This window comes from Hylaeus volcanicus, chromosome 1 (assembly GCF_026283585.1).
Source record: "Hylaeus volcanicus isolate JK05 chromosome 1, UHH_iyHylVolc1.0_haploid, whole genome shotgun sequence".
Lineage (NCBI taxonomy): Eukaryota > Metazoa > Arthropoda > Insecta > Hymenoptera > Colletidae > Hylaeus > Hylaeus volcanicus.
Genome location: NC_071976.1, coordinates 29,031,602 through 29,058,490, shown reverse-complemented (window position 1 = coordinate 29,058,490; position 26,889 = coordinate 29,031,602). Strand labels below are relative to the sequence as shown.

At 34.0% G+C, this 26,889-nt stretch overlaps 3 protein-coding genes across 8 annotated transcripts; 2 read left to right on the top strand and 1 right to left on the bottom strand.

Annotated features, from left to right (window-relative positions):
• The first annotated feature begins 1,389 nt into the window (after nucleotides 1-1,389).
• LOC128882414 (TBC1 domain family member 25) lies at nucleotides 1,390-10,674 on the top strand. Of its 3 annotated transcripts, XM_054134021.1 has the most exons (11): nucleotides 1,390-2,071; nucleotides 2,669-4,761; nucleotides 5,098-5,207; nucleotides 5,865-5,960; nucleotides 6,382-6,419; nucleotides 6,630-6,792; nucleotides 7,027-7,684; nucleotides 7,962-8,349; nucleotides 8,418-8,726; nucleotides 8,818-9,234; nucleotides 9,305-10,674. In XM_054134021.1, the coding sequence occupies exons 5-11, from the start codon at nucleotides 6,409-6,411 to the stop codon at nucleotides 9,744-9,746; spliced, it is 2,388 nt and encodes a 795-aa protein (XP_053989996.1). In that variant the 5' UTR covers nucleotides 1,390-2,071; nucleotides 2,669-4,761; nucleotides 5,098-5,207; nucleotides 5,865-5,960; nucleotides 6,382-6,408; the 3' UTR covers nucleotides 9,747-10,674. The 3 variants fall into 3 exon arrangements, with proteins under 3 accessions (XP_053989996.1, XP_053989988.1, XP_053989993.1); XM_054134013.1 differs by lacking the exons at nucleotides 2,669-4,761; nucleotides 6,382-6,419; XM_054134018.1 differs by lacking the exons at nucleotides 2,669-4,761; nucleotides 6,382-6,419 and having other exon boundaries at nucleotides 1,391-2,071; nucleotides 9,326-10,674.
• A 139-nt stretch (nucleotides 10,675-10,813) lies between these two features.
• LOC128882445 (growth hormone-inducible transmembrane protein-like) lies at nucleotides 10,814-12,713 on the bottom strand. Of its 2 annotated transcripts, none has more exons than XM_054134043.1 (5): nucleotides 12,600-12,713; nucleotides 12,173-12,414; nucleotides 11,880-11,991; nucleotides 11,169-11,786; nucleotides 10,814-11,087 (listed from the first exon to the last, which is right to left on the bottom strand). In XM_054134043.1, the coding sequence occupies exons 2-5, from the start codon at nucleotides 12,378-12,380 to the stop codon at nucleotides 11,000-11,002; spliced, it is 1,026 nt and encodes a 341-aa protein (XP_053990018.1). In that variant the 5' UTR covers nucleotides 12,381-12,414; nucleotides 12,600-12,713; the 3' UTR covers nucleotides 10,814-10,999. The 2 variants fall into 2 exon arrangements, with proteins under 2 accessions (XP_053990018.1, XP_053990027.1); XM_054134052.1 differs by having other exon boundaries at nucleotides 12,654-12,672.
• Nucleotides 12,714-13,472: 759 nt separating this feature from the next.
• Nucleotides 13,473-26,598, top strand: LOC128882429 (hrp65 protein-like). 3 transcript variants are annotated; one of them, XM_054134039.1, is made up of 13 exons: nucleotides 13,473-13,818; nucleotides 14,993-15,160; nucleotides 15,263-15,481; nucleotides 15,676-15,977; nucleotides 16,216-16,511; nucleotides 16,592-16,782; nucleotides 16,988-17,135; nucleotides 17,459-17,478; nucleotides 25,180-25,236; nucleotides 25,461-25,536; nucleotides 25,732-25,910; nucleotides 26,139-26,194; nucleotides 26,441-26,598. In XM_054134039.1, the coding sequence occupies exons 1-9, from the start codon at nucleotides 13,624-13,626 to the stop codon at nucleotides 25,201-25,203; spliced, it is 1,563 nt and encodes a 520-aa protein (XP_053990014.1). In that variant the 5' UTR covers nucleotides 13,473-13,623; the 3' UTR covers nucleotides 25,204-25,236; nucleotides 25,461-25,536; nucleotides 25,732-25,910; nucleotides 26,139-26,194; nucleotides 26,441-26,598. The 3 variants fall into 3 exon arrangements, with proteins under 3 accessions (XP_053990014.1, XP_053990004.1, XP_053990010.1); XM_054134029.1 differs by lacking the exons at nucleotides 26,139-26,194; nucleotides 26,441-26,598 and adding an exon at nucleotides 20,301-23,889 and having other exon boundaries at nucleotides 25,732-25,761; XM_054134035.1 differs by lacking the exons at nucleotides 26,139-26,194; nucleotides 26,441-26,598 and adding an exon at nucleotides 20,301-23,889 and having other exon boundaries at nucleotides 13,474-13,818; nucleotides 17,012-17,135; nucleotides 25,732-25,761.
• The last annotated feature ends 291 nt before the right edge of the window (nucleotides 26,599-26,889 follow it).

Genomic DNA, 26,889 nt, shown 5'->3' with positions numbered 1-26,889 from the left:
TCGGCGTCGCATGCCAAGCGCAGCGTCTCGCCGACGGTATATAATAAATTGCAATCGATACGCCGCGATTCGATAGATATAGTTGCTAAAGTGTGCTCCGAGCCTGGGATTTGCATTTTTCAAAGGGCTTCCTATTTTGTGGGCCGTTATGAAATTATGTAGCGGATCGGGGCCGATCCGAAGGAAAGAGGATGCACCGAGGAGCACAGAAATCTACCTTGGAAGAGACTATTGTCTCGCGCACCGTTACAAAATTATTGAACTGATTCGAAACTACTCCGAAATATTGCAAATACTTGGATGATTTTTATTTTAATTTCAGAAAGATGTTTGTTTGGCAAATGGCTGCATGAAATTGTTTAAAAATGGTCAGGATTAAGTTGAGAAAATATTAAGTGTATACATTATTTATGTGTACGATGACATTAAGATGCGTTTATTAAATTCATAAAAATACAGTATTATAAATAAAATAGGACTAAAATTAAGGAAAACATATGTAAATATAGATTAAGAGAGAAATGTAAGAAACTGTAAACTGAATTGTAAATTGAATTGAATTTGAATTGCACGTTCTCGCCATCTAGCGGTAAACAGATAGAACTAATTTTTGGAGTTTGGTCAGCGCCCTCGGCGGGAAAACGCCTATGTTTGTCGACAAAATAGTTCCTATTTCTTCACATTAGATGGCGCCACTGAATTACAGACTTTTTTACCTGCTGCGCTCTATAATGATGGTAATACGCCACCTTTAAAAAAGAATAATATAAACTATTTCAACAAAGCATTGTTACCACAAATGCATTTGGTAATTGAGCGCAATGATTAACACGAAGGAAAATTACGTATTTATACAAAGAAACGTAAATAATGCGATGCCGACTTGCCGTCGGTAAATTTGATTCAGTGGCGTCATCTAGCGTTAAAAAGTAGAAACTACTTCTCGACAAACTTGGGCGTTTTCCCGCTGAGGGCGCTGACCAAACTCTGTTTATTTCTTCATAAACGCGCGAGTTGTAAAAAAAGAAATAATAACAATTTAAGTCTAGTCTAGGGCTCCGTATCTTAGTTAATTAATCTTAATTTACAGTATATAATTTCATAGTATTTCATAAAATAGAAGCGTGTATAAAATACTACTTTAACGTCTCTTTCATCATCTCGTCTGATTTTGGTGAACAATTTCACAATTATTTCGACCGTTACTTCAAATAATTATGAAACAAAGTAACGTGTTATTCGAAATAATATTAAAAAAGTTTGAACAATGTTTCGATATATCGAGCGTCGAACGTCCATGTTGGTACACGCGATACAAGATTAATCGATACGTCTGACAGCGAGATAACGTCAATAACGGCCCACTTCAGCTCGCTCGCTTCTCTCATTCTCGCTCTTTCTCTGTTTGCTTGCGCGAGAAGGTGACGCCAATCTTGTCTGACGATTCTGTTTATCCTTTTTTCGCCTATTATACTTTCGTAGCTATTCCCTTTGTCTCTCCAGCGATATCGGTGGTCATCGTGAAAGAAAAGGACGCACGATCGCGAAGATCGAAAGTAGATTTCGGGGTGCAAACGATGTCGCGGTGACGGTGTATGTATACAGTGAAACTTCGAAGAAAGCGCGAAACGATCGTTTGGCAACATTTTAAAACGTCTCGCAGCGACGACAGCCGTTAAAAGTGATCGATCGTTTCGTCATAGTGAACGAGAATTGACGGCCAAGTGTCAACTGGTGCGTGTTCTGGATCTTCGATTCCTTTGAGAAAGCGGTGCAGTGTCCTGGGCGAGAGAGAGAATGCTCCTCGCGGAGAGAAACGAAAGCTCGCAAGCTTGATTCGTTTCCGCCGCGTGAAACAAATTAACCTAGCAGAAACTGTTCGGCGTCAAAGGTTAGAATGTCGAGTTTCGTTCGTCGCGACGATAACGTCTTCGAAGAGGTACGGATCTTTTTAAGGGATTCCGAGTTATCTTGAATTATCGAACGGCCTTCGCCAGCGCATGAAAGACTCCGCATACCAACGTCAAACATGTTTGGCTGTCCCAGAGAGGCCGTGCGCGTCAAAGTAAAGGTATGATCGCTTTATCGTCTCAAGTTATGGTTTTTTTTTTATATTTATCGCGGTTGACATTGTTCGAGCATCGCGAACACACGAGCTTAGAGAAATTATGTAAAACTTGGACGTTGCTAAGGCTTTCATTTCAAGTGCTTTGCTAAAGTTTACATGGAAGAGAATTTTACTTTCTACTGTTTTATTATTTTAAGATTTTTTAATACTATAGAGGAGTATTGCTATGGATTCTAGGTGCCCTATGTCTGTAGAAGCTACAGAAAGTCGCTTGGTATTAATCTCGATTGCATACAGTAAATTTTAAATAGTTCTAGAACGAGTTAATTAATAAAAAATTTAACTTTTTACGTGCACCGATATATGTATAGTTCGATATATTTAATGGTTTTCAAAGTACTTTAATTACTTTAACGTAGTTACTATAATTTGAATTTTCGATGCGCTAATGCTCGAAGCGCTAATGCTCGAAGCGCACTCTACGCTAAAATCGACATACTCCACGAGACAGAATAATTCTCTTGATAATGAATTTCTTTCCTTTGATTTTGTTATTCAAAATACGTTTCATGCGACTAAACTTTTTAAAACGCATTTTAGATCGAGTTTTCTCGGATCGCAAGGATCGCACAGAAACTCATTGCATTTCGTAATTGGAAAAACCAACGTTCTGTAAAAATAATTAGAACGTTGCCGTCATCGTTTCACCCGTCGTTTTGCAAATATTCCTGCAGCGCAACGATGAAAATGTCTAATTAAAAACAGTCAGAACGTATTTCGCGCACGTGGATCTATATTTGACATTCGTCAAAACACTTCAAACAGATATCCGACCATCATATCTGCATGGTAAATCACGTTTGCGTACCTGTGACGAGTTTAAGGGGTATTAACGCTTATTAACGTCGTTAAGAGGTCGAATTTCATCTGATCTTGCGTCGAATCACTTTCAGTTCGAGCATCAGACCTTAAGCCTTAACCACCGTTCACATGGTCAAGAATTTCGTAATTTTGAAGCTGTACTTATCACGATCAGATAAACGAATAGAAAATTATTTTCAGTGGATCATTGCTAACTCACATTGTTGTGATTCGTTGAAATGATCTATAGAAAATTAAACGTCGAAACGATATTCTACATTAATATCGTTAATTAGTAAATTCGCAGAAGTTTCGAATAATTATATAACTGGAGCGATGCTTTTAATTAGAAGTTAAAACGATTATAATTAGAGGAGCGTTTATGCAATCAATGCAGTAGTTCAACCTCGATCCAATGTGTAACGTAGCCCTACATTAAGGTGCGAAAGTTTCTTGAACCTTTAATGTACCGTTGATCGTTTCCTTTTCAATTTATAAAATATTTGAAATGCTGATTTTTATAGAATTATTTTCATTCAAGTAACCGCTAATTTTGTACTAATTTCGTCAAGCCCTCTTTATATGTACATTGAAAGAAATTCATAATCAATATTTTTTTCGCAATCTGTTACGAATGTTCCTTTTTTATTGCTAATGTACTTCCTTTGCTAAATCATGAAGCGTTGGATCGTTTCTCTGGTCCCATCGTTAAGCCCCAGCAAACCACCCTGTTCGAACATGTTGTATAACATTCATCGATTCAGTTTGCCGTTTCGGTTTGAATGCAATATTCGTGCACGACGCGGCTCTCGAGTTGTTGCTGGAAATTCCTCGGAATGCGAGAGAGAGAGAGAGAGAGAGAGAGAGAGAGAGAGAGAGAGAGAGAGAGAGAGAGAGAGAGAGAGAATTAAAAAAGTTTTAGCGCCCGTATTCATTCCTCAACCGTTTCAAGGGTGGAATTTCTACATCCGGCGAATCTCTGCGAATTTCAATATGTCCGCTGCATCGACGTGCACCGCATTGCGAGCGAGCATTTGCTCATCCTTAAATAAAAAAAGAAAACAATGTTGGTCGTAAGAGGATTTTTTCTGAATCAAAAATAAATTTGTCGTCGTACATTAAGCGACTTTGAAACGGCTTCGACGACACCTAAACTATTGAAAATGAAATTTGAAAAATCCCCATCGACCTCTTTCGATTCTAATGCGTTCAGTTTCGACATACTTTCCAAAATGAATCCATTGCTAGATTAAAGTGGATCATCCTGCATATCCAAATAGGTCACACTACACACCAACGTTTTCCAAACTGTTTCAATCACTGAACACTCTTCATCGCGTATTCCAAATAAACGAGCTATCGAATTGCTCTTACACGTATGCATAAATGACCAAAATTATGATTTGACAAATTTGATATATAAGTCGAGAAAAAAAATCGTAAACACTGGCATTTAGCTGTTCAAGATGTATACGCCTCTTTAACATGCGGGCAAAATTCGGTTGCATCGATCGCGCTACTTGTAACCCGCTCTGAAACTCGAGGACCCACGAAGAACCGCAGATTACCGCTCGTTTTGCTTGGAAGTCGTTTTTCCAGTCCGATTAAAATATTCAGCTGGTCGTTCTTCGACCAACCATGCGAAAAAGCGAATCAGGAGTTCGTACGACGGATCAAAGAAGAAAGCGTCTACGATTACATAAACACGTTTTACAATAGAATCGTCACGTTACATAAAAGAGATGCAATGATATTACATCAATCTTCGGGCTTCCGCAACGGCGATTTTATTCTTGTGGAGGGGCTTCCAGGTTAAGCTTAATTGAATTCAGGTAATAAATAACAATTGAAAACACCGGACAAGGATTTGCTCTTGACGTTGATACAATTAAATACTTATTAAGATCAGATTTTATGTGCACCTGTGCAAAATGAAATAAAAGTGTTGTTACAATAATTGTAGAATATATTCAATATATATTATGTATACGTTATTCAAGTTTTCTATATTATTGTACATTATAAATAAGTAAAATCCGCAGTTTATTTATAATTTATGCGTTATTCTAAATTCATATCCAGGTAACAAATTTGCTTATCTCTGGTTAAGAAGTTCACGTGCTTCAGTCGGCGTAGTCAATAAAACATCGAACTTCATTTATGCGTAGAAATGCGAGACCAGACATCAGCCCGAGTATCGCAAGTTCAGCGTGGATCCGCAGATAACATCTATCGAAGTGCTTCAAAGTATACTTATCAAAGCATTCGACATCAAGGGGTGAGATAATAACTTTATTAAAATTGAGTGATCCTCGAGTGCGTGTACTACATCAGCAAACATCGAACGTCGCTTCGTATTCGTTTGATTCGGGAATGTAGCGATTACCATTTATCTGTAAAACTTTTTCAATTTTTCATTCAGCTAAATTAAAATAACGAATAAGCGATGATCATGAACGCGACGAAACTCGTGGCCAAAGAAAATGTTTCTTCCGCAAACGAAAATCGAAGAAAACGTTTTCGTCGAGCGCTGTCTATCTTTAAACGTTTATTAATAGGTGTGCAATAATATTGCCACTGGAAACGAACGATGGGATATTCAGCGTGCAGTAAAATACGCGATACAACCAAGACAGAGAGCGATTCTATTGTACTAAAATATATTCAAAATATCAAGTTCGTTTGTAACGGTATTTAAGAGTAATGCAACGATGGAAAAAATTTGTATCCAGATACAAATTTTAAATATCGATTAAAAGATAGACGATGATTCTCTGTCCGTTATTTAATTATCAACAGAAATTATAATCTAAATTACACAATTCTTTGTTTAGTTTTAGAGTAATATGGTCTGATTTCAAAATATTGGTATCTCTTTTAAATAAACGATCCTCTAAACGTTTTATGTAACTTAATCTAATACCATGGTTCACAGGGAATTTACCGTTTCGTATCGGGCAATAGACGACTATGGATCGGAAACATATTTATTTCTACTTTCCGACTGGGACCTTGATGCAGCATTTATTAGGTAAACATTCGATAAATTATTGACGGGTAAAGTCACTCTAAACATTTACTTTTACGTTTCAACCAATACATCTTGGTCCTCTTCAGAAATGATGTATAAGATTAATCTAAAACAATATTCAGATATAATATTAAAAAGAATATAGAAAACGATAGATGTACGTGATAAAAGATTATAGGAATGAAGTATGATTAAATAAAATACTATAAGTGTATACAAAAATGTTTTACTTATCAATTTCTACTTATCAAAAAATTGTTACTTAATACTTGAAGAGGACCCAAATTTTTCTTATTCTTTTGCTTGTTCAAATCTCTAAACATGTTAATTTGTTGCATAAAGCACGTTTCAAAGAAAACACAAAAAAACACAACTGAATATACTAAATAGTATTTGTAATTGGGCTAAATTTGCCTTGCAGTAATTGTGACAATTCTTCGTACCTAAAATGAACCACAGGTACGTGAATGTAGAGACTAAATGCAAATAGAAAGAGAATATTAACATATTTCATGAAACGAATGAAAGTAAAGATGTAGATAGTTAAAAATAACAACTGAGAAAAATGTTTAATGAGAATATTATCTATTGAAAGGTGATAAGCATGCTAGTACCTCGATAACGAACAACATGATTTTGGAGCATTGACCGATAAACGGGTTGTTCTAGCGCTTCCGAGCCGTATCTGTACCTTCAGGTCAACCTGAAACCTTTTGGAGAAACCGGCGACTGTGAATGTTACTGGGAGCAGAATGCGCAGGAAGTATCGACGCGACAAGAAACCGGGTTTCCGTACAGGACGTCCAAGTTACCTGGCCTCATCATGAATAAGGCGAGTACTGTTACTTTCTCGGTTTACTTGCAATCGTCTCTCATATTACGCAACTGCTCCTCTTCTTCGTCGCCTTCTCTAACGTTGTAAACTCTCCCGAACCGAGTACAAAGTTTAGACACACTTGAGCTAGTGGCCGCAAGATTGGAATATTTACACAAGCTGTGTAACAACTTCAATTCCCACGACCTTGAAACAGTTTACAAAGGTTATAAATTAGAGTGGTTTTTTCAGATGGAGAGGACGCTTAGCATAGTTCAGCGTGCTCTGGGTAACTTGGGCGAGGAATCATCCCATCAACAAAGCGCTCAACCACCACGATTACCACTGTCAGACGCAGAGTTCCGACGATTTATGGATCCTATCGGACAAGTAATACACCCTAAGGAATTAAGGGCTGTTATATACTTTGGCGGTATCGAGCCAAGTTTGCGTAAGGTGGTCTGGAAACACATTCTGAATGTATACCCTGAAGGTATGTCGGGTCGCGAGAGGATGGACTACATGAAGAAGAAGTCGCAGGAGTATCAAAATCTTCGCGAAAGATGGAAAACACTTGTACAAAAGGGGCAGAACGTCGGTGATCTGGGATATGTAACGGGCATGGTGCGAAAAGACGTTTTGAGAACGGACAGGCATCACAAGTTTTACGGAGGCTCCGATGATAATCAGAATACAGCTAGTTTGTTTAATATACTGACAACGTATGCCCTGAATCACCCTAGTGTCAGCTATTGTCAGGGTATGAGCGATCTAGCCTCGCCGCTTCTAGTTATTATGAGGGATGAAGCGCAGGCGTACATATGCTTGTGCGCACTTATGAGAAGATTAAAGGATAACTTTATGCTCGATGGGATAGCAATGACTACTAAATTTGCCCATCTAGCGGAAGGTACGTGACTAATATAGCTTTAAATGTCGGGAAATCATTATTTATAAATAATATTGTGATTCAGATTCTCTAGAAAATATTCTCAAACATCATATATTTAAGCTTTCAGAGTATTGAATACTTTAGCCAGCAATAAAATCATTTCAATACGTTATCATCTCGTATCGAGCAGTGAATAATTACATAAAATGTGAATAACTAAATATCGTGGAATTTATAATAACGTATCTATTATAAAATTTCGGCGTAATTCAACACTCATGACATATTTTACCAGGTTTGCAGCACTATGATCCTGATTTCTACGCTTATCTAAAATCACATCAAGCGGATGATCTGTTGTTTTGTTATCGATGGCTTTTATTAGAAATGAAACGAGAATTTGCTTTGGATGATGCTTTAAGGATGCTCGAAGTTCTGTGGGCCGCATTACCAGCGTCACCACCAAATGGAGAACTTAGCCTCGCTGAGGTACCTTTTCCTCCACCTTCGCCACCTCCAAGCCCAAACGTAAAACATATTCGTGAAAATGCGTACACGAAGGTTTGTGCTATTAGGCGACAAAGTTCTTCCGCTAGTATTGCAGCCACTGGGAAGAGAAAAAATTTAAATATCGAGGAACCATCCGTACAATCTTCCGCAGAAACTAATGGAGATTCTAAGAGGTACCTCTCGACGCAATGGAAATATTAAAACAGAAATGATAATATAAAATGAAAATTACTATTTGCAGATCGAGCTCTCCTTTTGAAACATTCTCTGAGCCAGAAAATGATCTAACAACAGCGAAGAATCGAAGAAACACAGAATCCACGGAAAAGTGCCTAAGTACAGGTTCTCTGCCTGGTAAATCTAAACGTGTAAATTTACTGGAATTGAAAGACAGATTATCGTTACCTAATAAAGATCAATATAAATCTAACGAACAGAACGACAATGAAAAAAAGTGCGTTCGCATGGTAAAAAACCTAAATGAATTTCTCAATTTTACGAGTCTCAATCGCAGTAAAGTAACACCAAGCGATACGGAACCAGAATTGAGGTTAGTTTATAAGAATATGTTCTTTTCCTATTTCTGTAACTTTCATAGTTAGGGAAACTAAATTTCTAATTCAAAATGAATTCATCTTCAGGCGAGTTTTGAGCGAAAGCGGGGTTATTAGAGTGTTACGAGATGAACCAAGTTCTCCGGACGATCCGACAGATTTCTTTCCAATGACCACTTCAATGACTAGAGAATTAAGACTGGAGCTAGAATCACTTGACCGACAAGTCTTCGGACCATCGCCTCCTAGCGATCAGCAATGCGATTGCGTTCTTTCTAAAAGGGAAAGTGAACTAATCGAAAGCGAAACAGATACAGAATTAGCAAGATGTAGTCCAGCTGCAGATGTGTTTGTTTGGGAAAATCCTCTACATACGCTACAACAGAAAAATCATCCAGCTACTCCCGATGAGCAAGCAGAACTCGAATATGATGGTGAAATATTGGAAGATCAAAATGGCGTCAAATCTGTTACCCCCATTAGACTACTAAAACGTACAACTAGGTAAGATTTATTTTTTTTAAACCTGCAAAAGTTATGTAGTTTGAAATAAAATTAATAGGTTCATTAATAGGTCTAATAATAAATCATATAGATCTGAATCCGCATCGGATAGCGAAGAAGCGAAAAGTTGGCATCAAAATGCGGCGATACCCGAAAGTCCAACTAAACAACCAGTGCAAGAACACTGTGAAGAAGCTACAGAACTTATGAATCTTATTCCAGCGGGTACTAGTGAAGATCAACTAGGAGAAAGTTCTCTACCCCCGCCTAACGAATTCGGTGGTGGTAATCCATTCCTTATGTTCCTGTGTATTACTCTTTTACTTCAACATAGAGACTTTGTTATGCGTAATCAAATGGATTACAATGAAATGGCCATGCATTTCGATAAAATGGTCCGTCGTCACAACGTTATTCGAGTGCTCAATCAGGCAAGGCAGCTATTTGCCGGTTACCTCAGACGGCATTCTACATCGTCGTCAGCCACAAAGTCTGACTCCGTAAACGTATAACCTTGTAATGCCTGAATGTAATTACTGATACCTTCTAATATGAAACGCGGAATTAGCGACTTTAAAATACAATTTACTGATCAAGACAAATCATGAATAAATAAGTCTAAAATATGTTTTCTAAATCGGAAAAGATCGAAATGCATCTATATAATGAAAAAAATATCAGATAAAATACGTATCAGTGATAAACTAGGCAATAAGAGAATAAAAAAAACCTATCCAAGGTGCTCTTCCGAGTTTACGTTTATGAAAAAATATTCATTCTTCTTTCAACCATTTTAAATATATACTTCCTTATTTAAGTTTATATCATGAAAATTCGTAATACCAGTTGAACATTTAAAATTTAACAATAGCAATTTTTATAATATTTATTTAAATGTCTCTGTTTCTACTGTCTGTTGATCAGTTATCTTTTAATAAAAGTTTATTTTCTGAGAAAAAATAAATTTTTAGCAGAAAAGGGTTTACCCTCCCGGCGTGCACACACATGCAAATATAAATGCCTATATACACAAATCTAATTAACTACAATTTCGTAGCACTCGTTAATATCCGTTCGAAAATACTTTCACCACTCGCATAGATCCAAATTTATGGAATTGATTCAACGCGAAATTTTCTTTAAGATTCAATATATGAAATATACAATACGTCTTAAAATGTAAACTGTAAAAACGTACTTAAAATGTGCGAATGGCACATCGTTAGTTCCATTCATTGACCTATGACACCATTCCTCGCACTATGCACAATATCATTTGCACCGCGTCGACGAACCCTTTCCGCTGTACCTCGATTTAGAATTAAGTAAATAGCATAAATTTGTAAAATATCTATGATTACCTTAGCAGCCGTGTCTTACTTTGTTCTCAAACAGTATGCTTGAGAAACGACAATAAAATGCATTTAATTTTATCGCTAATAGTTGGAGTATTGATTTATTATCCTTACGTGTTTAGATTATAAGTTTTATTTACAGTAGATTTTCGATATAATATCTCAGACGGGGACTATAAGCGTAGGAAATCATCGGGAGTTTCTTATATTTTTAATACAAAAACTATATTTAATTCTTATATTTTATTTTATATAAACAAATAATTTACATCATATCATCTATTAACATAGAATACATTATTACCATGAAACTTATTTATTTATCATATTGTTACATCGCCTTTCTCACGCATGATGTGAACTAAAACTACGATTTTGTATAATCTTCATCGAAACAAAAATTTATAATCTTACTGTCGTCTATTGTTTCCTCTACCCGCCAATATTGAAAGGATTCTGACAAAGATATTCAACGTATCCAAATAGACAGAAATTGCACTGAAATTAAAAACATATAAATATGTTAAATTGTCTGGTTAGTTACGCCAAAATCTTACACAATTTCGACAAATTACTTACTTATTGATTGGATCATAAGGCCTGAGGTCGAGTCCATATTGTGGATGTAATTCTGCTTGTTTGACAATTCTTTGTGTATCATACAAAAGGAACATAGAAAATAGTAGCAAACCACCATACAGAGCCATAGAATGTAAACCAGATCCAAGGACTGTGGTAGGTGGTAAGAACATTGATCCCACAGAACTTGCAAATACAACTCCCAAGCCAATTGCTAATGGACCTCCCATTTTCAAGAATTTCTCATTTGGTGCACAGACAGCTATTGTTGACAAACCACCAACTACACCAGCAGTATACCATGCAGCTCTAAGTACTAAAGGACCTCCTAATAAGTACAAAGGTGCAAGAACTGCACCAACAATACCAGTGTGAATGAGCCATGCCACTTGTTTTGTACCAAAACCTTCTTTGTAAGGAATAACCTGTAGTGCCATTCCACTACCAACCATTGCTACCATTGTTGCACCTAAAGCTAGCCACCCTTGTCGCATTACCATATTCATTATAGCTGGGGAACGTAAACAAATAGCTGCAGATGCAGCACTAGCTGCTACAGATGCACCAAAATACATGTATGTAGTTTTAATCCTATCTCTCACATATTGGGGCCAAACTCTGAAAAAAGTTATATATTCTATTAGGTTTTGTTTCAATTTACAATACCAATAATACATTTAGTCTTATAATATTATTTGATGAGAAACATACTTTGCGTATTCTATGGCTCCTGCAGATGGTGAAAGACCTAATCCATAATAGCAGAGTGCACCTAATCCTAATACAGCACCACCAGCAACAGCACCCTTTCCAATATTAAATGCTACAAATGTAAAAGTATTTTTTTTTTACATTTCTATTTAATAAAAGCATTAATTTCTTGCATTATACATAGAATTAGATTATTCACATTATCCATTATAAATTAGAAGAAAAGAACAACTTTGGTTAAAAAAGTAGTAGAAATTTCGTTGAGTGGAATAATTCCAAATTTAACATTTTACCTGTCTCTCCAGCAGGAGACATTGCCTGCTCTGTAATCGTGGATGTTCTTGATCTGCGAGCAGATCTTGTGAATGCACTACGTCCATCGTTAGCGAATAATCTCGAAGCCTGAATCCTTGGAATAAACGGTTTCGAAATAACCGGAGTTTTCAAAAAATTGGCCAAAGCTGGCGAGGCACCACATCGACAAGCTCTTGCAAGCAACATCTTCACCGTTCGATATTCTTCAGCTTATTAGAATCTGTCAACAAGAAAGTAACATTCATTCGGTAGTCGTTAAGACAAATCTATCACGTAATAATTTTGAATTATACACGAGTTACAAATGCATTGAAGTAGTCTTGAGGATTCAAAAAATCTACACGTTCGATAAGATTTATTCGAAATACCAAATTAGTTTTTGCAAAAATTTTCGTGATTACTCACATGACGCAATAACGATGCAATTGTTTTTCTCGAGCGATCGAATCTAATACTAACCCTACTTGCAGACTTGCTTCACGTCAATCGTCAAGTTCATACGCATGCGTTCTTCTAGAAAAATACATATATATATATATATATATATATATATATACTGTCGCATCGACATTAGCGCCATCTTATTTATAAAACTACTGCCATCTTGAATTGGTAAAACAGTTTTACTTATCTGATAACAAGAGAAAAATGTACTTGTTTGAGCTTCTTAAATTATTGTACAATACCTTTATGTAATCTGTTTTTAGACTTCAAATAATTAGGAATAGAAGAAGAGCTATTAGATCAATTTTCTACTGATAGTTCTACATCTTTGTTATATGCAATAGCAGCCAGAAAAGTAAAATATAGAATTTGAAGTGATTAGATAGCCATTTTATTAAGAGCTAAGTTTTAAAATAATTTATGAAATTCAATGTTCATGATTTTATACATTTGAAATGCGCGGTTGCAACCTTATGTTGTGACATCCGGAACTCTTACTCACTTCGTTTCGTGTTTCTTCCTACGCTATCAAATCATTTCGTTCTGTGTCTATTACTATGAAACAAACCATTCATTATAATAACCTGTATTCTAATTTCCCCTGACAAATTCCTCTGTGTTGTTAAATTTATTAATTCATGCTTAGAAACATTAATATCAATCTCTTTTATAAACATTTTTTGGTTAAACGTGGCAACGTTGCATTCGTATGCGTCAACCAATCAGGAGAAAGTCATCGCTAATCGCTCTAACCAATCGTAGCTTCGAAAGATTTACCGGATGTGACGGCAGGTAGTGGGGATAGTTCCTCTAGTAGATCTCCTGTTTCGCGGCTTCGTTCATCGTTCTCTTCGTTGTCGGACGCCATAGTGGACGCCTCATTTTAGAGGACGGTCGAGAGCAACTTAGGCGCGTTGTCTACATAGAATTTGTGGTCTCGTTACGCTGAACATAGAAACCAGCGTAAGATCATTTTAAGCAAACGATGGCGGGAGCCGATTCACCAAGTGTGAAGCCAGAACAACAAAACGCAGCCGTAGAAAATAGCAACGAAAATGCACGGGAACGTAATCCACCGGGAGGCGGTAATCGTGGTCCGCGTGGTCGAAAAGGCGGCACACGCTTTTCTGGCGGACGTGGAGGTGGAATGGGAGGAGGAAACAGAAATAACGATGGACCGGTAAGAAACTTTTCATATTCTATCGAGAAATAACTTGCGACACTTTTCGGCGTTCTTTGTTCTTGTCCGCCATGTTTGCTGTAAACTGATGCGTAATACTTGTACCGGTTTTAAGGATTTACTTTTTACTCATCTTTTTCCCAGCAAAGATAATTTCTAATATTCTTATGATGCGGACTACCGCACGTTTTCAATATTGTTCTTCGAGAGAAGCGTAGATGTAGAATTTGTTCTCGATGGACGTTTTATCTTATTACAAGTGTATTCTGATTTATAATCCTTGTTTTAATTTTATTTTGGGGAGTATATAATAAACATTTACTTTATCGTTAATATTGTGGAATTTATGTGGAAGGTCGACGCTTATTATTAGAACTTTTAGATACGCTATTTTAAAGTATTAAGCATCGATTTATTTGCATTATATATCAATTGGTTTAATATATGTTCTATCACGAAAAAGAAGATAATTTTTTAGTACAAATTTACAGGTTCACGTAAGTTTTAAAAACTTGTACATGCATACATATTTTATTTTAAAACGAACCGCGTTTCGTTTACTCGTCTGAAAACAATTCTAGTAAGTGTATCGATTTCCCGCACAAAGTATTACAAAATGGCGCATAGTGGAAGTAAGATGGCGAATGTTTCTTAAACATGCGAACACGTGGCGTTCAAAATACTTCACTTAATAAAATTATTATATAAAATAAAAATTATCAATCATAAGTGTTCATTATTTGATAAAGATATAACCATATTATTTTTATAAACTCTACAACCTTACTAATTCATATTAGGGAACTTAATAATTATAAATTATTGTACAATAATGATGCAAATAATTGTAATGAATATAAATACTGCTTACCCCAATGCCACGCTTGTTTGATGTACTTAAATAATCAACAAGTGCCAGTTATTATAATTGGGGGAAAGAAAATTTATTCCTAATGGAAGCATGGTGCAATATCATTTGTACTGTGTGCCGAAAATGGGAATACAAACTTCTATCACAACTTTTATTAATATTACACTTAGACCAATCATACTTTGTACTTGGAAGCAATTCATGTTCAATGTAAACAGTATTTTGTTATCTAAAAGCAAGATTTTTTTTTCTGCAAATTGTATGTTTTTAGATTAATAAAAACAAACATAAATATTATTACAGATGAAGATGAGCGATTCCATGGATGGTGGAATGGATAACACCATGTCTGAAGGAATGGGTGGTGGCGGTATGGGAGGAGGAATGGGCGGTATGGGACGCGGTGGCGGTATGCGAGGTAGAGGTGGCCGAGGAGGTGGCGATAGAAATATGGGAAATCGTTCTCAAGATGTAAGCAACTTCGTCTGATAGAGATGTTTAAATTACATCCATTCTATCTTAAATGGAAAAACACGGGTTACGTATATTTTTAATTAATATTTTTGTAACTAGGATCGTTTAATGGAACGAATCATGGGTATTAGTGGACCTACTCATGAATTGCCAGCTCAAGAAACTACAGAAAAGAAGTTCAGCGGTCGAAATCGGTTATACATCGGAAATTTGACCAATGATGTTACAGAAGAAGAAATTCAACAAATGTTTCAACAATATGGAGAAATATCTGAACTTTTTGTCAACAAGGAAAAGAATTTCGCATTTCTCAGAATGGTAAATTGAAATACAGTATTTAATTCTAATATTCCATTTATATTACAAAAAAAAAATGATTAAAAAAATTACCGTTTGATAAATAATGATAATAATCAATTGGCTGCAATTTTATAATTGTTATGATAAATTGTTACATATATGTATAATAATATAATATCGAGTTAAATTTTACCAAGTTTCTTATTTCCTAGGATTTCAGAGTAAATGCTGAGAAAGCAAAACATGAGTTGGATGGTACAATGCGTAAAGGGCGGGCGCTTAAAGTACGTTTTGCACCACACTCGTCCACAATTAAAGTTAAAAATCTTACACCGTGGATTTCAAACGAATTGCTTGAAAGATCATTTGGTGTTTTCGGCGAAATTGAACGGGCAATAGTTATAGTCGATGACAGAGGAAAAACTACTGGCGAAGGAATTGTAGAATTTTGCCGAAAACCATCGGCCCAGCTGGCTTTACGAAAGTGCACAGAAGGATGCTATTTCTTGACTGCGTAAGTGGGTATTATACATAGATACCGCTTATCCCAATGCCACGCTTGTTCGATGTATTTAACTAATCAACAAGTGCCAGTTATCATAATTGGGGGAGAAAAAAGTAGTTCCTAATGGAAGCATAGTGCAATTGTTTGTATTGTGTGCCGAAAATAGGAATACAATCTTTCATCTTGATATTATTCATGTTAAGAAGACAAGTTTCTGTCAATATTTATAAATGTATTTGTGTTACAGTTCTTTACGACCAGTTGTCGTTGAACCATTTGAACAACAGGACGACGTTGATGGTTATCCAGACAAGAATTTACCCCGAAAGAATCCGGAATTTTTCAAAGCTCGAGATATTGGCCCGAGGTTCGCACAGATAGGAAGCTTCGAGCACGAATATGGAACAAGATGGAAGCAACTTCACGAACTGTACAAACAAAAGGAAGAGGCATTGAAGAGAGAAATGGCAATGGAGGAAGAGAAGTTGGAAGCTCAAATGGAATTCGCGCGTTATGAACATGAAACGGAATTGCTTAGGGAACGTAAGTATTTCATTATATTTTACCTTCAAAATTATGAGGTACAAACAACGTACTCACAAACGAATCTTGTGTTGTTACAGAACTGCGTATGCGTGAAGCGGATCGGGAGAGGCAAAAGAGAGAATGGGAGATGAAGGAAAGACAGGCCGAAGAACAAAGGACGCGTGAAGAAGAATTGCGAAGAAGGCAACAGGAAGAAATGGCAATGCGTATCAGAAGACAAGAAGAAGAACTCCACAGGCGCCAGCAAGAAAACAATTTATTCATGCAGGTAATTATAAATAAATAAAATGGTTTCGAAATTTTTACGATTATTTGAATTTTTATATTGCTGTGTTCAATTTTTTCTTTTTACATGTTTTGTAATTATTTTTTATTTTTGTCAATATTTATTATTTTAAATAATACTGAATGCATATTATATTATTTATAGTATTTAAGAACTACTTTGTTCACTATTTCTGAATAACGTATAGGGCGATAAACCCTTTATTTTTAAGGAGCAAGCAATGAGAGGAGGCGGCGGTGGTGGTGGAGGTGGCGGCGGCGGCGGAGGTGGCATGGGAGGAAAAAATTACGATTCCGTTAGTAATAGTGATCTCGATGGATATGGTCAAACTGATTGTAAGTTATATATTCAGATATTTACATATAATTTATTGAACGTTAAAATTTTAATTATTATTTAAATTTGATTGACATGTGTGCAGAGTTAATTGTCGTTTTTTACTTCTTTTAATTCGTAATACATTTTTTTAAATGTTTATGTATTGTTTTAACATGTTTTAATATTTGAGTCCTAAGTAGTTCACTTTGTAAATGTCTTTTATTCACGCTAACAAAATATTAAATAGATACAGATTATAAATAACCAGTTTGGTACGAAAGTAATTATTGTTCCGCAATAGTTGCCGTAGTTTCTAATTATAAACTGTATTTCATTACAGGTGGAAGCAGTATGCCAGTGGTAACGTATTCCTTTAAATTATTATTTCTTTCAATTATAATTTTTCACGACAAAACAATTACTTATTCTTCCTTACAATATTTCATTTGGATCTTTAATTTATATACGTATTTCTATCTGGTGGTACTCCGAAACTATTACGTCCATATACGGGAATTTTTATTAGATGAATCGAATTGTGTTCTTGCATGTCGAAAGAACCAATGTCACAACAAATTCTGCGAAAGATGCGCGAAAGGGCTTTTTTTACAAGTATTCCCATGCAGCATGCTTTCCAATGTAGCAGAGTTCTAATGTCTGCAACAATGCCAACTTTATGATCATGCATTTAATTTCATATTTATACTTTATAAAAACAATTCAGTGTTAGTTATTTGGCTATAACATGTGGAGGTGTCAATTGGCATATATCGAACATTCTATTTGTCTAGTGATCTTTTAGTATACTTGGTGATTGTGATTTATTCTACCATAATAAAAGTAGAATATTTTAGGAACTGCTAGGATATGTTTGCATCCATCATTGTATACGCATATGGGATGTTCGCTTATACTTTATCTGACATTAACTACTATATAGAACTGTTGAGGGCTTTATTTCTCAGACTCGATCTGATGTTTCATAAAATTATATCCGAATAAGCATTCTACATGTGGTGATGCCGTCAATTTGAGATCCCTCTATAACATCTATACGAGGATCTCAATATGTTGATTGAAGCATATTATTAAAACTCATGCAATTATCCTCATATGATTGGTGGATAATGGTGCAAATTAAACTTCATGAGTGGTAAAATTGTATTCTATTATATTTGTACAAGATATTTCGCATAATGAACTTTTTTACAGTTTACAAATCCCGTGACATTTTAATATAAGATGATACATGTTAGGTAGGTTGATCTAGGGGGAGGAGTCTTATTAAAATTGCTACATCTGTCATCTCATTCATTCTTAATTTTTAAATACCCTTGAGTTATCTATTCAATACTAATAACAAATTTTCATGGTTATCGTGTCTACGGCAAAGTGAATTTTATTAATTCATTAAACACAAAACATGAAAAACTCTGATATTCAATTTGAATAGTGTTTATAAATTATAGGGAACGAAACAATTGTTTATATACTTGGACGGATTATTCTCTGGGCGTTAACATATGAAGTGGTTATAACTAAAACTATATCAATACTTTGCCACATTGATCTCTCCATATGCTTGCAGACAGGAGGCTTTGTCTTCTATTTTCTCTAGTTTCATTAAGGATTAGGTGTATTATTTACTATGGAACTAAGATACATGTTTCTAAAAGTGCAAAATTTCCAATGCTGAAGTTTTAAATTTTCGATATGATATTTTATAATAGTAAATTTTACTTTCTCGTTATATATAGTTCCATAGTAATAATTTGATATTTATTGACCAAGAAATGCCCAACTATATTGAATATTACTCATATATAATCAGCTGTATTTAGAAACTGCTTTATTCTGAAAATTACGATATTATTTTATATATTAGAGTTCACTTAAAAACGAAATTTAGTTGAAGCATAGTTTCTGAATACAGCAATACCCCTGCCAATTTATGAATGATTTATAAATAGCCAAGTTTAAAGTGATTTTTATTTTATGCGTGAAATTTGGGGGAAGTAACATGACATTAGCATTTACGATGGAACTTTATATATCTTTATATATGCGTTATTCTCTGAAACATCTAAATAGGTGTGTACACAATTCTGCAGTACAAGTATTGTAGAAAGTTTGCTTAGAGACCTTGATCACGCCTCTTTGCTACTTGTATCAATATTTAAGCTTCAGAATTGTACATTAATTCCATATTTGTCTGCTATTACATAGCAAAAGTACATTATACCTTTACAGGATTTTATGAAAATATTAGGCATATTATGGGTTGTGAGAAAACAATACGAGTACGAAGCTGTGTAATTGCTTCCGCGCAATACTCGCATACGTATACCACAAAATTTCTTATGTATTTACGAATATTAGCACCGAAACATTTTTATGATATCAAACTCTTGGTATCGACTCGAATGCTGAACCATTAAGAGGGAATAACTTGAAACAATTTCGAAAATATCGAAAGTAACCCTATTCTATTTAAGTTTAATCATTTTAACAAGAACGTATTCCTGTGTTCGTGTTTTTACCTTAGCTCTGAATTGAAAATCTGAAGGTGACACTTAACTACAATTTTCGATCTTTAATTTAACCCGATTATATGATTTAAAAAGGAAATGATACGACTGATTTAAAAAGGGTGGAATGTGTGGTGCAATATATTGCATATTAAAGGAACACGTTGTGTTCGTATATGTTTTAACAGGTGTACTGACTACGACGGTGATTATCTCCTACAATCTATATGTTGGGCATTTGATTGGTTAAATAACTTTATTAATAGATCTCGAGAAGACGGCGTATTTTCGAACCACTATGGCATTTTATTCGTATAAACGTTTGTTTTAGCGCGTGTATTCACGCAATCCATTCTAATGTTGTACATGCAAACAACATCTAACATTGTGTTTTCCCCTTTCTTTTCTATGTGATTTGACGAAAATTGACGATGACCTGTGCTGCTGTCAAACATGGATGGTCGCCCTGAACCGTGAAATGTATTTATGGTACATCCAAAATCTACAAAACACCGTGTGTGTGCGTGTTCACCGTATAAACGGGAATCGTGGCATTTACTTCGATGATTATCGACATACTCCCGACTACTCTGACTTGAAATACCGTGTTATTTTACGCGTAAATAACGACACTCGACCTCTTGTGATGATTAGGACGCAAAGTCTTTCTTGGATGCTTATAACAGTATGGATCGTGGTAGCCGTGGGGGTGGTTACAATGACGATCGTGGTCAAATAATGGATTTGATGGACATGAGGGTCGACATGGGTAACATGAGTGGCGGTCGCGGAGGTAGTGGTGGTGGTAGTGGACGTTGGCAAGGTGGAAATGATCGAAATCGTCAGGACGAATATCCTAACAAGAGGAGGCGCTACTAAAATATCACAGTATTATAACAACTTTTTTTTTTTTAATCGATCGAGATCTAGTTGTCTTTCGATTAAAAAAAAAGGAAAAAGAAAAATGAACAATTATATTTCCCAATAGTTCGCATTGTATTCTTCAGTCATTTTTCCACAACTTCTGCTATCGATCGTCTCTCACGTTTTATATCATGGGGGCAAATATTAGCAAGAATGATTGGGCAGAAACGAGATGAGTAGTAGGTCGAACGATTTTATATCTTTCGTATTAGATCTGACGTCATATTATCGTGAAAATATGCTGTGTTTTATACAGTTTTTAAGTTATCAAAATATTAACGAACGTAACCTTGCGAGCGCAAAACTACGAGAGATATCTTGCTCGGACGATTAGTACTAACAGACACATTTCATGCATTGACGAATTCTTCAGGCCTTGGTAAAACTTTCTCTGGTGAGATATAAACCAAAACGTCAGTGCTCTATAGTAACGTTATTATTGACTAGTAAGAAACACAACCATATCGTTTCTCAATTTTCTTTTAGCGTAAAAAACATTACATACAGGTCATACTACATTTTTTATTTCCCAGAATCTGTTCTTTATTAAAAGAAATACATAGGGAAAGAATTGAACTTTACGGTATTACTTAACGAGCATTATCATGGTAGTATACCATAATGTAGATGCGAGTATATTAATTGTCAATTACCATTTAATGAAAAAATAAAATCATGTGGAAGTTTTGTTTCTTGAAATAACTGTAAATATTCGAAACGACGTAATATATTAGTCTTCGTCATTACTATATTGTCATATTATACTATACTCATAGCTTGTCGTTTATTTGAATCAATAGTTTTCCAAGATGAAAGTAATATTATATTCTGATCGTACATTTTGCTTTGTACCTCACAGATACAAAAAAAAGAATAGGGAATTAGTCTGTAAGCGAGAATGCGTTTATCCCGAGTGAAACCGATGTCAGTTATTCGGTAATTCTCACCCTTCTTTAAGAAGATAAATTACGCAGATACGCCTGAATTAAAGACAATTTTAGCTAGTGCATTATCAGTAATCGTACGTTGGTGTTTTTACGCTAATAAAGGTGTAAATTCTCTATGACAGGATATATACAATTTCCTCATTACTTAAACTTCATAAAAGTAATTATGTTAGAATAAGACGTATACCAGCAGAATGGTCTGCAACTGTGCTACTCAAACTTTGTGAAGCAATTTCATTGACAAAAAGTAATTTTATGAATAAAGGTCTATATATATACATATCTATATGTAGGAACTATTTATTTAATTAATCTTTATGGTTGTGGAATCATTCCAAGTGTGTGTGCTTGAAGGATAATGCGAAGACAATTCACATTCTTTTAGCGCTTTTAACAGGATTTCTAAGAGCCATTATATGGAATCAAAATATGATTCGCACGAAGACATTTTATATTTCTGCAGTACATAATCAATTACGTGTTGATTTTCATAAGAAGTCCGTTCTTGTTGATCATGTTTGTAATGTTGGTTGTATGGGTACAACCAACGAGTTTGAGATTCACTCGCAGTGTACTCTCTGCTATTTTCTCCCTATAATTTTTTTATTGAAAAAGATTCAACTTTTATATGTAGGACAAAAATTTTGAACGGAAATACAACTTTACTGGTTTATTGGGGAGTATTGAATAGAAATTGACAAAAACATTCGGAATTTCTGATGATAGTATTTTCATCCTAAAACTTCGAATGTGAAAGTGATACAATAAGGGTTTGAGTATACTTCAATGATACATGCTGTGGGTATAAAAACTATATGAAAATATGTGTGCATCGACATACTTTATCTAATAAGTTTCTATCCTTACAAATTGTATAATTTTATATTTAAAATTTGTTTAAAACTATCAATTATTAGAACTTACAGAAAGTTACTTTTAATTTTAGTAACTTCGTTTGTATATAATTAACGCTGTTATTGTACAATAGTCACTCATTTTATAGGTGAATTTTTTAAATTATTTCTATAATCTTAATCTTTATACTTCTTTCTAGCACATGACAAGTGCCTAACATACTTTAAAGAACATCTTTAAGGTGATCTCAAGTATTTCATGCACTTAAACTAATATTGTTCCATGAAACGAAGCATAGTAGATACAATTCCTTGATTAAAGAGGTATAGAATGTTCCGTATTAAACTATTTAAAATAATTCAGTGCGGTAAAAAGTGATCAATTCTCTAAAGTCTGAATATCAAAATCTGCAAGTTATTGTATTCAGTGTTTTACATACATACTACGCATCTATAATTTTCAAGAATTGCCACAATTCATAAGTATCGAACGTAACAAACGTTTTATAATACATCTTATTAGTTTTGTATAAATTTAATAAAAATATTTTTTGATTTCTTTTTTTTTTTTAAGTATACAGTATTTGGCATTCTCTTTTAGTATTAGTTTAATATGACTAATAGTTATTTTCTTTTTCTCTAAAGTATTACATCTTACGCCAAGTGTGAAATACAGTGAAACAGAACACTTTAACTCAGTTCTCTTTTAATAACTCGCATTACTCTTCAATGTGTCTTGCCTATCTAATTTTACTCTACCAATTATCTAATCTTATTACACAATTTTATGAATTTTTACGAAAATTTCCCTGTCAGTTCCAAATTAACTTCACCTACAACTGTGTGTCTGTAGTGTAGATAATTTTAATGATCACTATTTTATAATGGTATATAATATGTATTACATTATATTTATCATTAGGTACTTTCATGAAGACTTTGTATTCGTCGAATGAAAATCAATCCTTTCAATACGATGTGATCAAACATTCATTCAACGAATACTTATATCCTGCACACATAGTGTAAAAAATATGTATGTGCATCATACTTAATGCATACACTGAATGTGCTCGAAAGTTCTTAAGGAACAGGAATTTTTACTCCTTTAAATGGATATTTCCTGACATGTAAACGAACGATATAAATATATATATATATATATATATGTATATAATATTGTATATACATGTGTATATATACACACGCATATATCACACGAGCTATTACATTGATTACGAAAACGTTATGGTCTGACCATGAATCGTTTCCGAAAATTTATTGTATGGACCATTCATCCCAGATACGTTACATACGTCCATTTCTTGCAAAATGTTCTTTCTCGGAGAGAAAAAAATGACTACGTTCGAGTGTACGCGATTGCCTGCGATCGCGAAATAATCCACAATATAAACTGAAAGTTTATTAATCAAGAGTCTTTTAACGGAGGAGAGACAGCAATGACAAGATAGGCTTACTTACTTGAAAACTACTAGTCAATGAATCTACTGGTATGAGGTGAGTAGATTTTGTAAAACTGTTATTATGCGTAATTCTATTTTAATCTTTGGGTGGGACGTTTATACAAGCATTTGGTAAAGATTACAAAAAAGTAAAATAACCCATTACAATTAATATTGATCATCCTATTAGGGTGAAATATTATTTGAATAATTTTATCAGTATTTGTAAATTTGATATAATTCCTGTTATTCTTGTTTATCCTCAGTTTTTATATAATGGTAAACGTTGGCTTTATCTTAATCGCCGAATATAATTACAGTGTTAAAGTAATCTATACTTTTTTTTTTTTAATTTGTTTAATAGATTTTCTAATTTGTAATCTTTATTGCCAAATGAAAATTTGTGCCGTTGCGAAGCTTCAAACTATCAGAAAACAAGAAATAGGAAGTTACAATCCACAAATGGGTTTATTTCGTTAAACTGAATTCAATGTACATTGACTCCATATCCTGGGCTTTGATATTTCTGCGTAATCATACGAACTTAATCGTTTTATTACACGATTCTGCAAGAACTTAATACTTGTGTGCAAATTTACCAGCCTAGAATGTGTTTTTTACCTACGACAACCAAATGTATTTATATATCAACTTCTAGCAAAAGGTTGTCTAGGTTCGCTATTGAAATCTAGGCTGTTATAACTAATCGCTACCTGAACAACAAAACCTTGAAATTCTGTATCAGTGTTTTACTTGGTCTGTGGGTGGTAATACATTTTGGGAACCTGAATCTCCTAAGTATTTTTATTATACGTATAGCAATTTATTCAAATTAATGCAATATACTATTAAAGAAATGGTCTTTGGGAATATTGTACACCTGAAGTTCGGCGCGCTGGAAATGTTCTACAAATAGTTTTTACTCATAACACTCATATAATTATTTAAGTTAGTTCCAAACAGTTTCTCTTCATGGCTTCATTCATTTGTTAAAAAGACGTGTACTATCGTACGGAAATCTATTTTTAATGCCATCTACGCAATACATCTAATCTTCTAAATCTAATTTCCTAAATAGTTTATCTAGAATTTAGCTCTAATAATAAAATGATGCGTATTTACTATACATGTTATATCTATACTCTATAGTAATGAATTTTTACTTGCAGTGTTATTTAGTGAAGGGACAATAAGTTCATATTTATATGACGTAATACCATTTTAATTTTATTTAGAAAACCACACATGTTTGCAATTTGTCAAGCATTAATTTATTAATTTTCACATTCAAACTTGAAGAATTACTATGAAGTAGAATACTTTATATAATCCTTTGTGATTACAGATGCTCATAGCAGTTGGGGGCTGAGAAAACGAGTACAACGAATTTAAAGGTGAAAACGTAAGTTCTTGTAAAACTTGTTTCATATTGAAACCAAAAATAATTATTTAATAAAAGACATTGGCATAAGATTTTTTAAATAATTATATAAAAATTATATTTTCTTACTGAATTTAAATTTTTTGATACATTCCCAGTAACTTCAATATACTGCTTGTACAAAAGTGTTGCAAAGTAATTAATATAAAAAAGTTTGTTTTTTATACAACATTTACATTTTACAGATTTCATTCTGTATGAATCGGAATATGACCATATGAAGTTTCTATTCGTGTGGAGGAACAACGTCGAAACAATAAGGTTCGCTCAACTTTATTTAATTTTTACTGAATATATTTATACATTTCGAGAGTAATATTTTTTACGATGATAACTGCTTAATGAGAGTTTTCGGTGACTGTCTCAACGTGTTCTGAACATATTACTCTAAAAATCTGTGTTTTTTTTCAACATTTGCTTATCGTATTAACAAAATGTTTGTTATTTGATTTACAGAGGAAGGATTCACAGATGTGGCAGTTTTTTTTAACATAAAAACAGTCTGAAGAAGATATAAGAAGTGATGCATACGCGAGTTATTCAATGGAAAGTGAAATACAAAATCAGATATTCAATTATGCACACTTTTGTATAGAAAAACAATATTCTGTCGTCATTGGATCCTTTTCATTAAGGTATATACATTATACAATCACTTCTTATTTAACACAAAGTTTGCTATTTTATTATAAAATATTAAAATTAAAATCAAATTTAATGATGATATTCTTTCGGGGCTGAAGTACTTATGACGAAGCTTCAAAACTCCAACGTGTACAATTGACTGAGATATATACAAACTCATAATTATAATTGTCATATATTTATTCTATTAGTAATTAGATTTATATTTTTTCTAGCAGAAGTTCAAGGATCAATGTGAAAGAGAAGTCCTTCAGTGTTGAATCATAATTTAAAGGTACTTGTTTATTGCGACAATGTTAACATACTTCTAATACTATATTAAATAAAAAGTACTAGAATATAAAAAATAAATTAATATTATTTTGACGTAACATTTTTTGTGATGAATTTTTGGCTAGAGTCCTGAGTAAAAGAGATGACAATTTCTGTTTATATATACACTGATATTTCGAATTACGAACCTAGAAAGTAACGTGAATGAAATTATATACAAATTTATTGTTTGCTTTTTTTGTTGCAGTGTCTCATTGAATATTGATACCAAATTACATGTCGTTCAATTTATGTACACAAATCAACCTCAATATTTATTTTATAATATATTAGCAATACCACTAGTGCAACTTAAATATTTTGTATTTTGCATAACTATTAAAGAAATATGTTGTAATCTAATAATCCGATAATCCTACCCATAATTGAATATCTCCCTTCTCCTTACATCTCTACATAGTATAAAATAAAGTTCTTGGTAGGCGTCTATCTGTTCGGACTAATCGCTAGAACCACTTGATCAATATGATTTACAAATGGTTCTAATGAACTTTAATTAAGTAAGAAGAAATTTAAATATTCCGCAGGAAATTGGTGTCGCCATCTAACAACGAATATACCGAACTATTTTAGGAGTATTATCAGCGCCTCTATCGGGAAAACGCCCAAGTTTGTCTTTGATTAGTTCCTCTTTTT

What these genes read in the sequence shown, in the direction of transcription:
- LOC128882414 (XM_054134013.1), top strand. Translation starts at nt 2,030, where the DNA reads ATGTTTGGCTGTCCCAGAGAGGCCGTGCGCGTCAAAGTAAAG. An exon ending in ATTTGCCCATCTAGCGGAAG is followed by an intron (nt 7,685 to 7,961) that starts GTACGTGACTAA and finishes ATATTTTACCAG; the next exon opens with GTTTGCAGCACTATGATCCT. An exon ending in ACTAATGGAGATTCTAAGAG is followed by an intron (nt 8,350 to 8,417) that starts GTACCTCTCGAC and finishes TACTATTTGCAG; the next exon opens with ATCGAGCTCTCCTTTTGAAA.
- LOC128882445 (XM_054134043.1), bottom strand. Translation starts at nt 12,380, where the DNA reads ATGTTGCTTGCAAGAGCTTGTCGATGTGGTGCCTCGCCAGCTTTGGCC. An exon ending in GGAGCCATAGAATACGCAAA is followed by an intron (nt 11,787 to 11,879) that starts GTATGTTTCTCA and finishes AACTTTTTTCAG; the next exon opens with AGTTTGGCCCCAATATGTGA. An exon ending in CCTTATGATCCAATCAATAA is followed by an intron (nt 11,088 to 11,168) that starts GTAAGTAATTTG and finishes TTTTAATTTCAG; the next exon opens with TGCAATTTCTGTCTATTTGG.
- LOC128882429 (XM_054134029.1), top strand. Translation starts at nt 13,624, where the DNA reads ATGGCGGGAGCCGATTCACCAAGTGTGAAGCCAGAACAACAAAACGCA. An exon ending in AACGGAATTGCTTAGGGAAC is followed by an intron (nt 16,512 to 16,591) that starts GTAAGTATTTCA and finishes GTGTTGTTACAG; the next exon opens with AACTGCGTATGCGTGAAGCG. An exon ending in GTGGAAGCAGTATGCCAGTG is followed by an intron (nt 17,479 to 20,300) that starts GTAACGTATTCC and finishes TGTGATGATTAG; the next exon opens with GACGCAAAGTCTTTCTTGGA.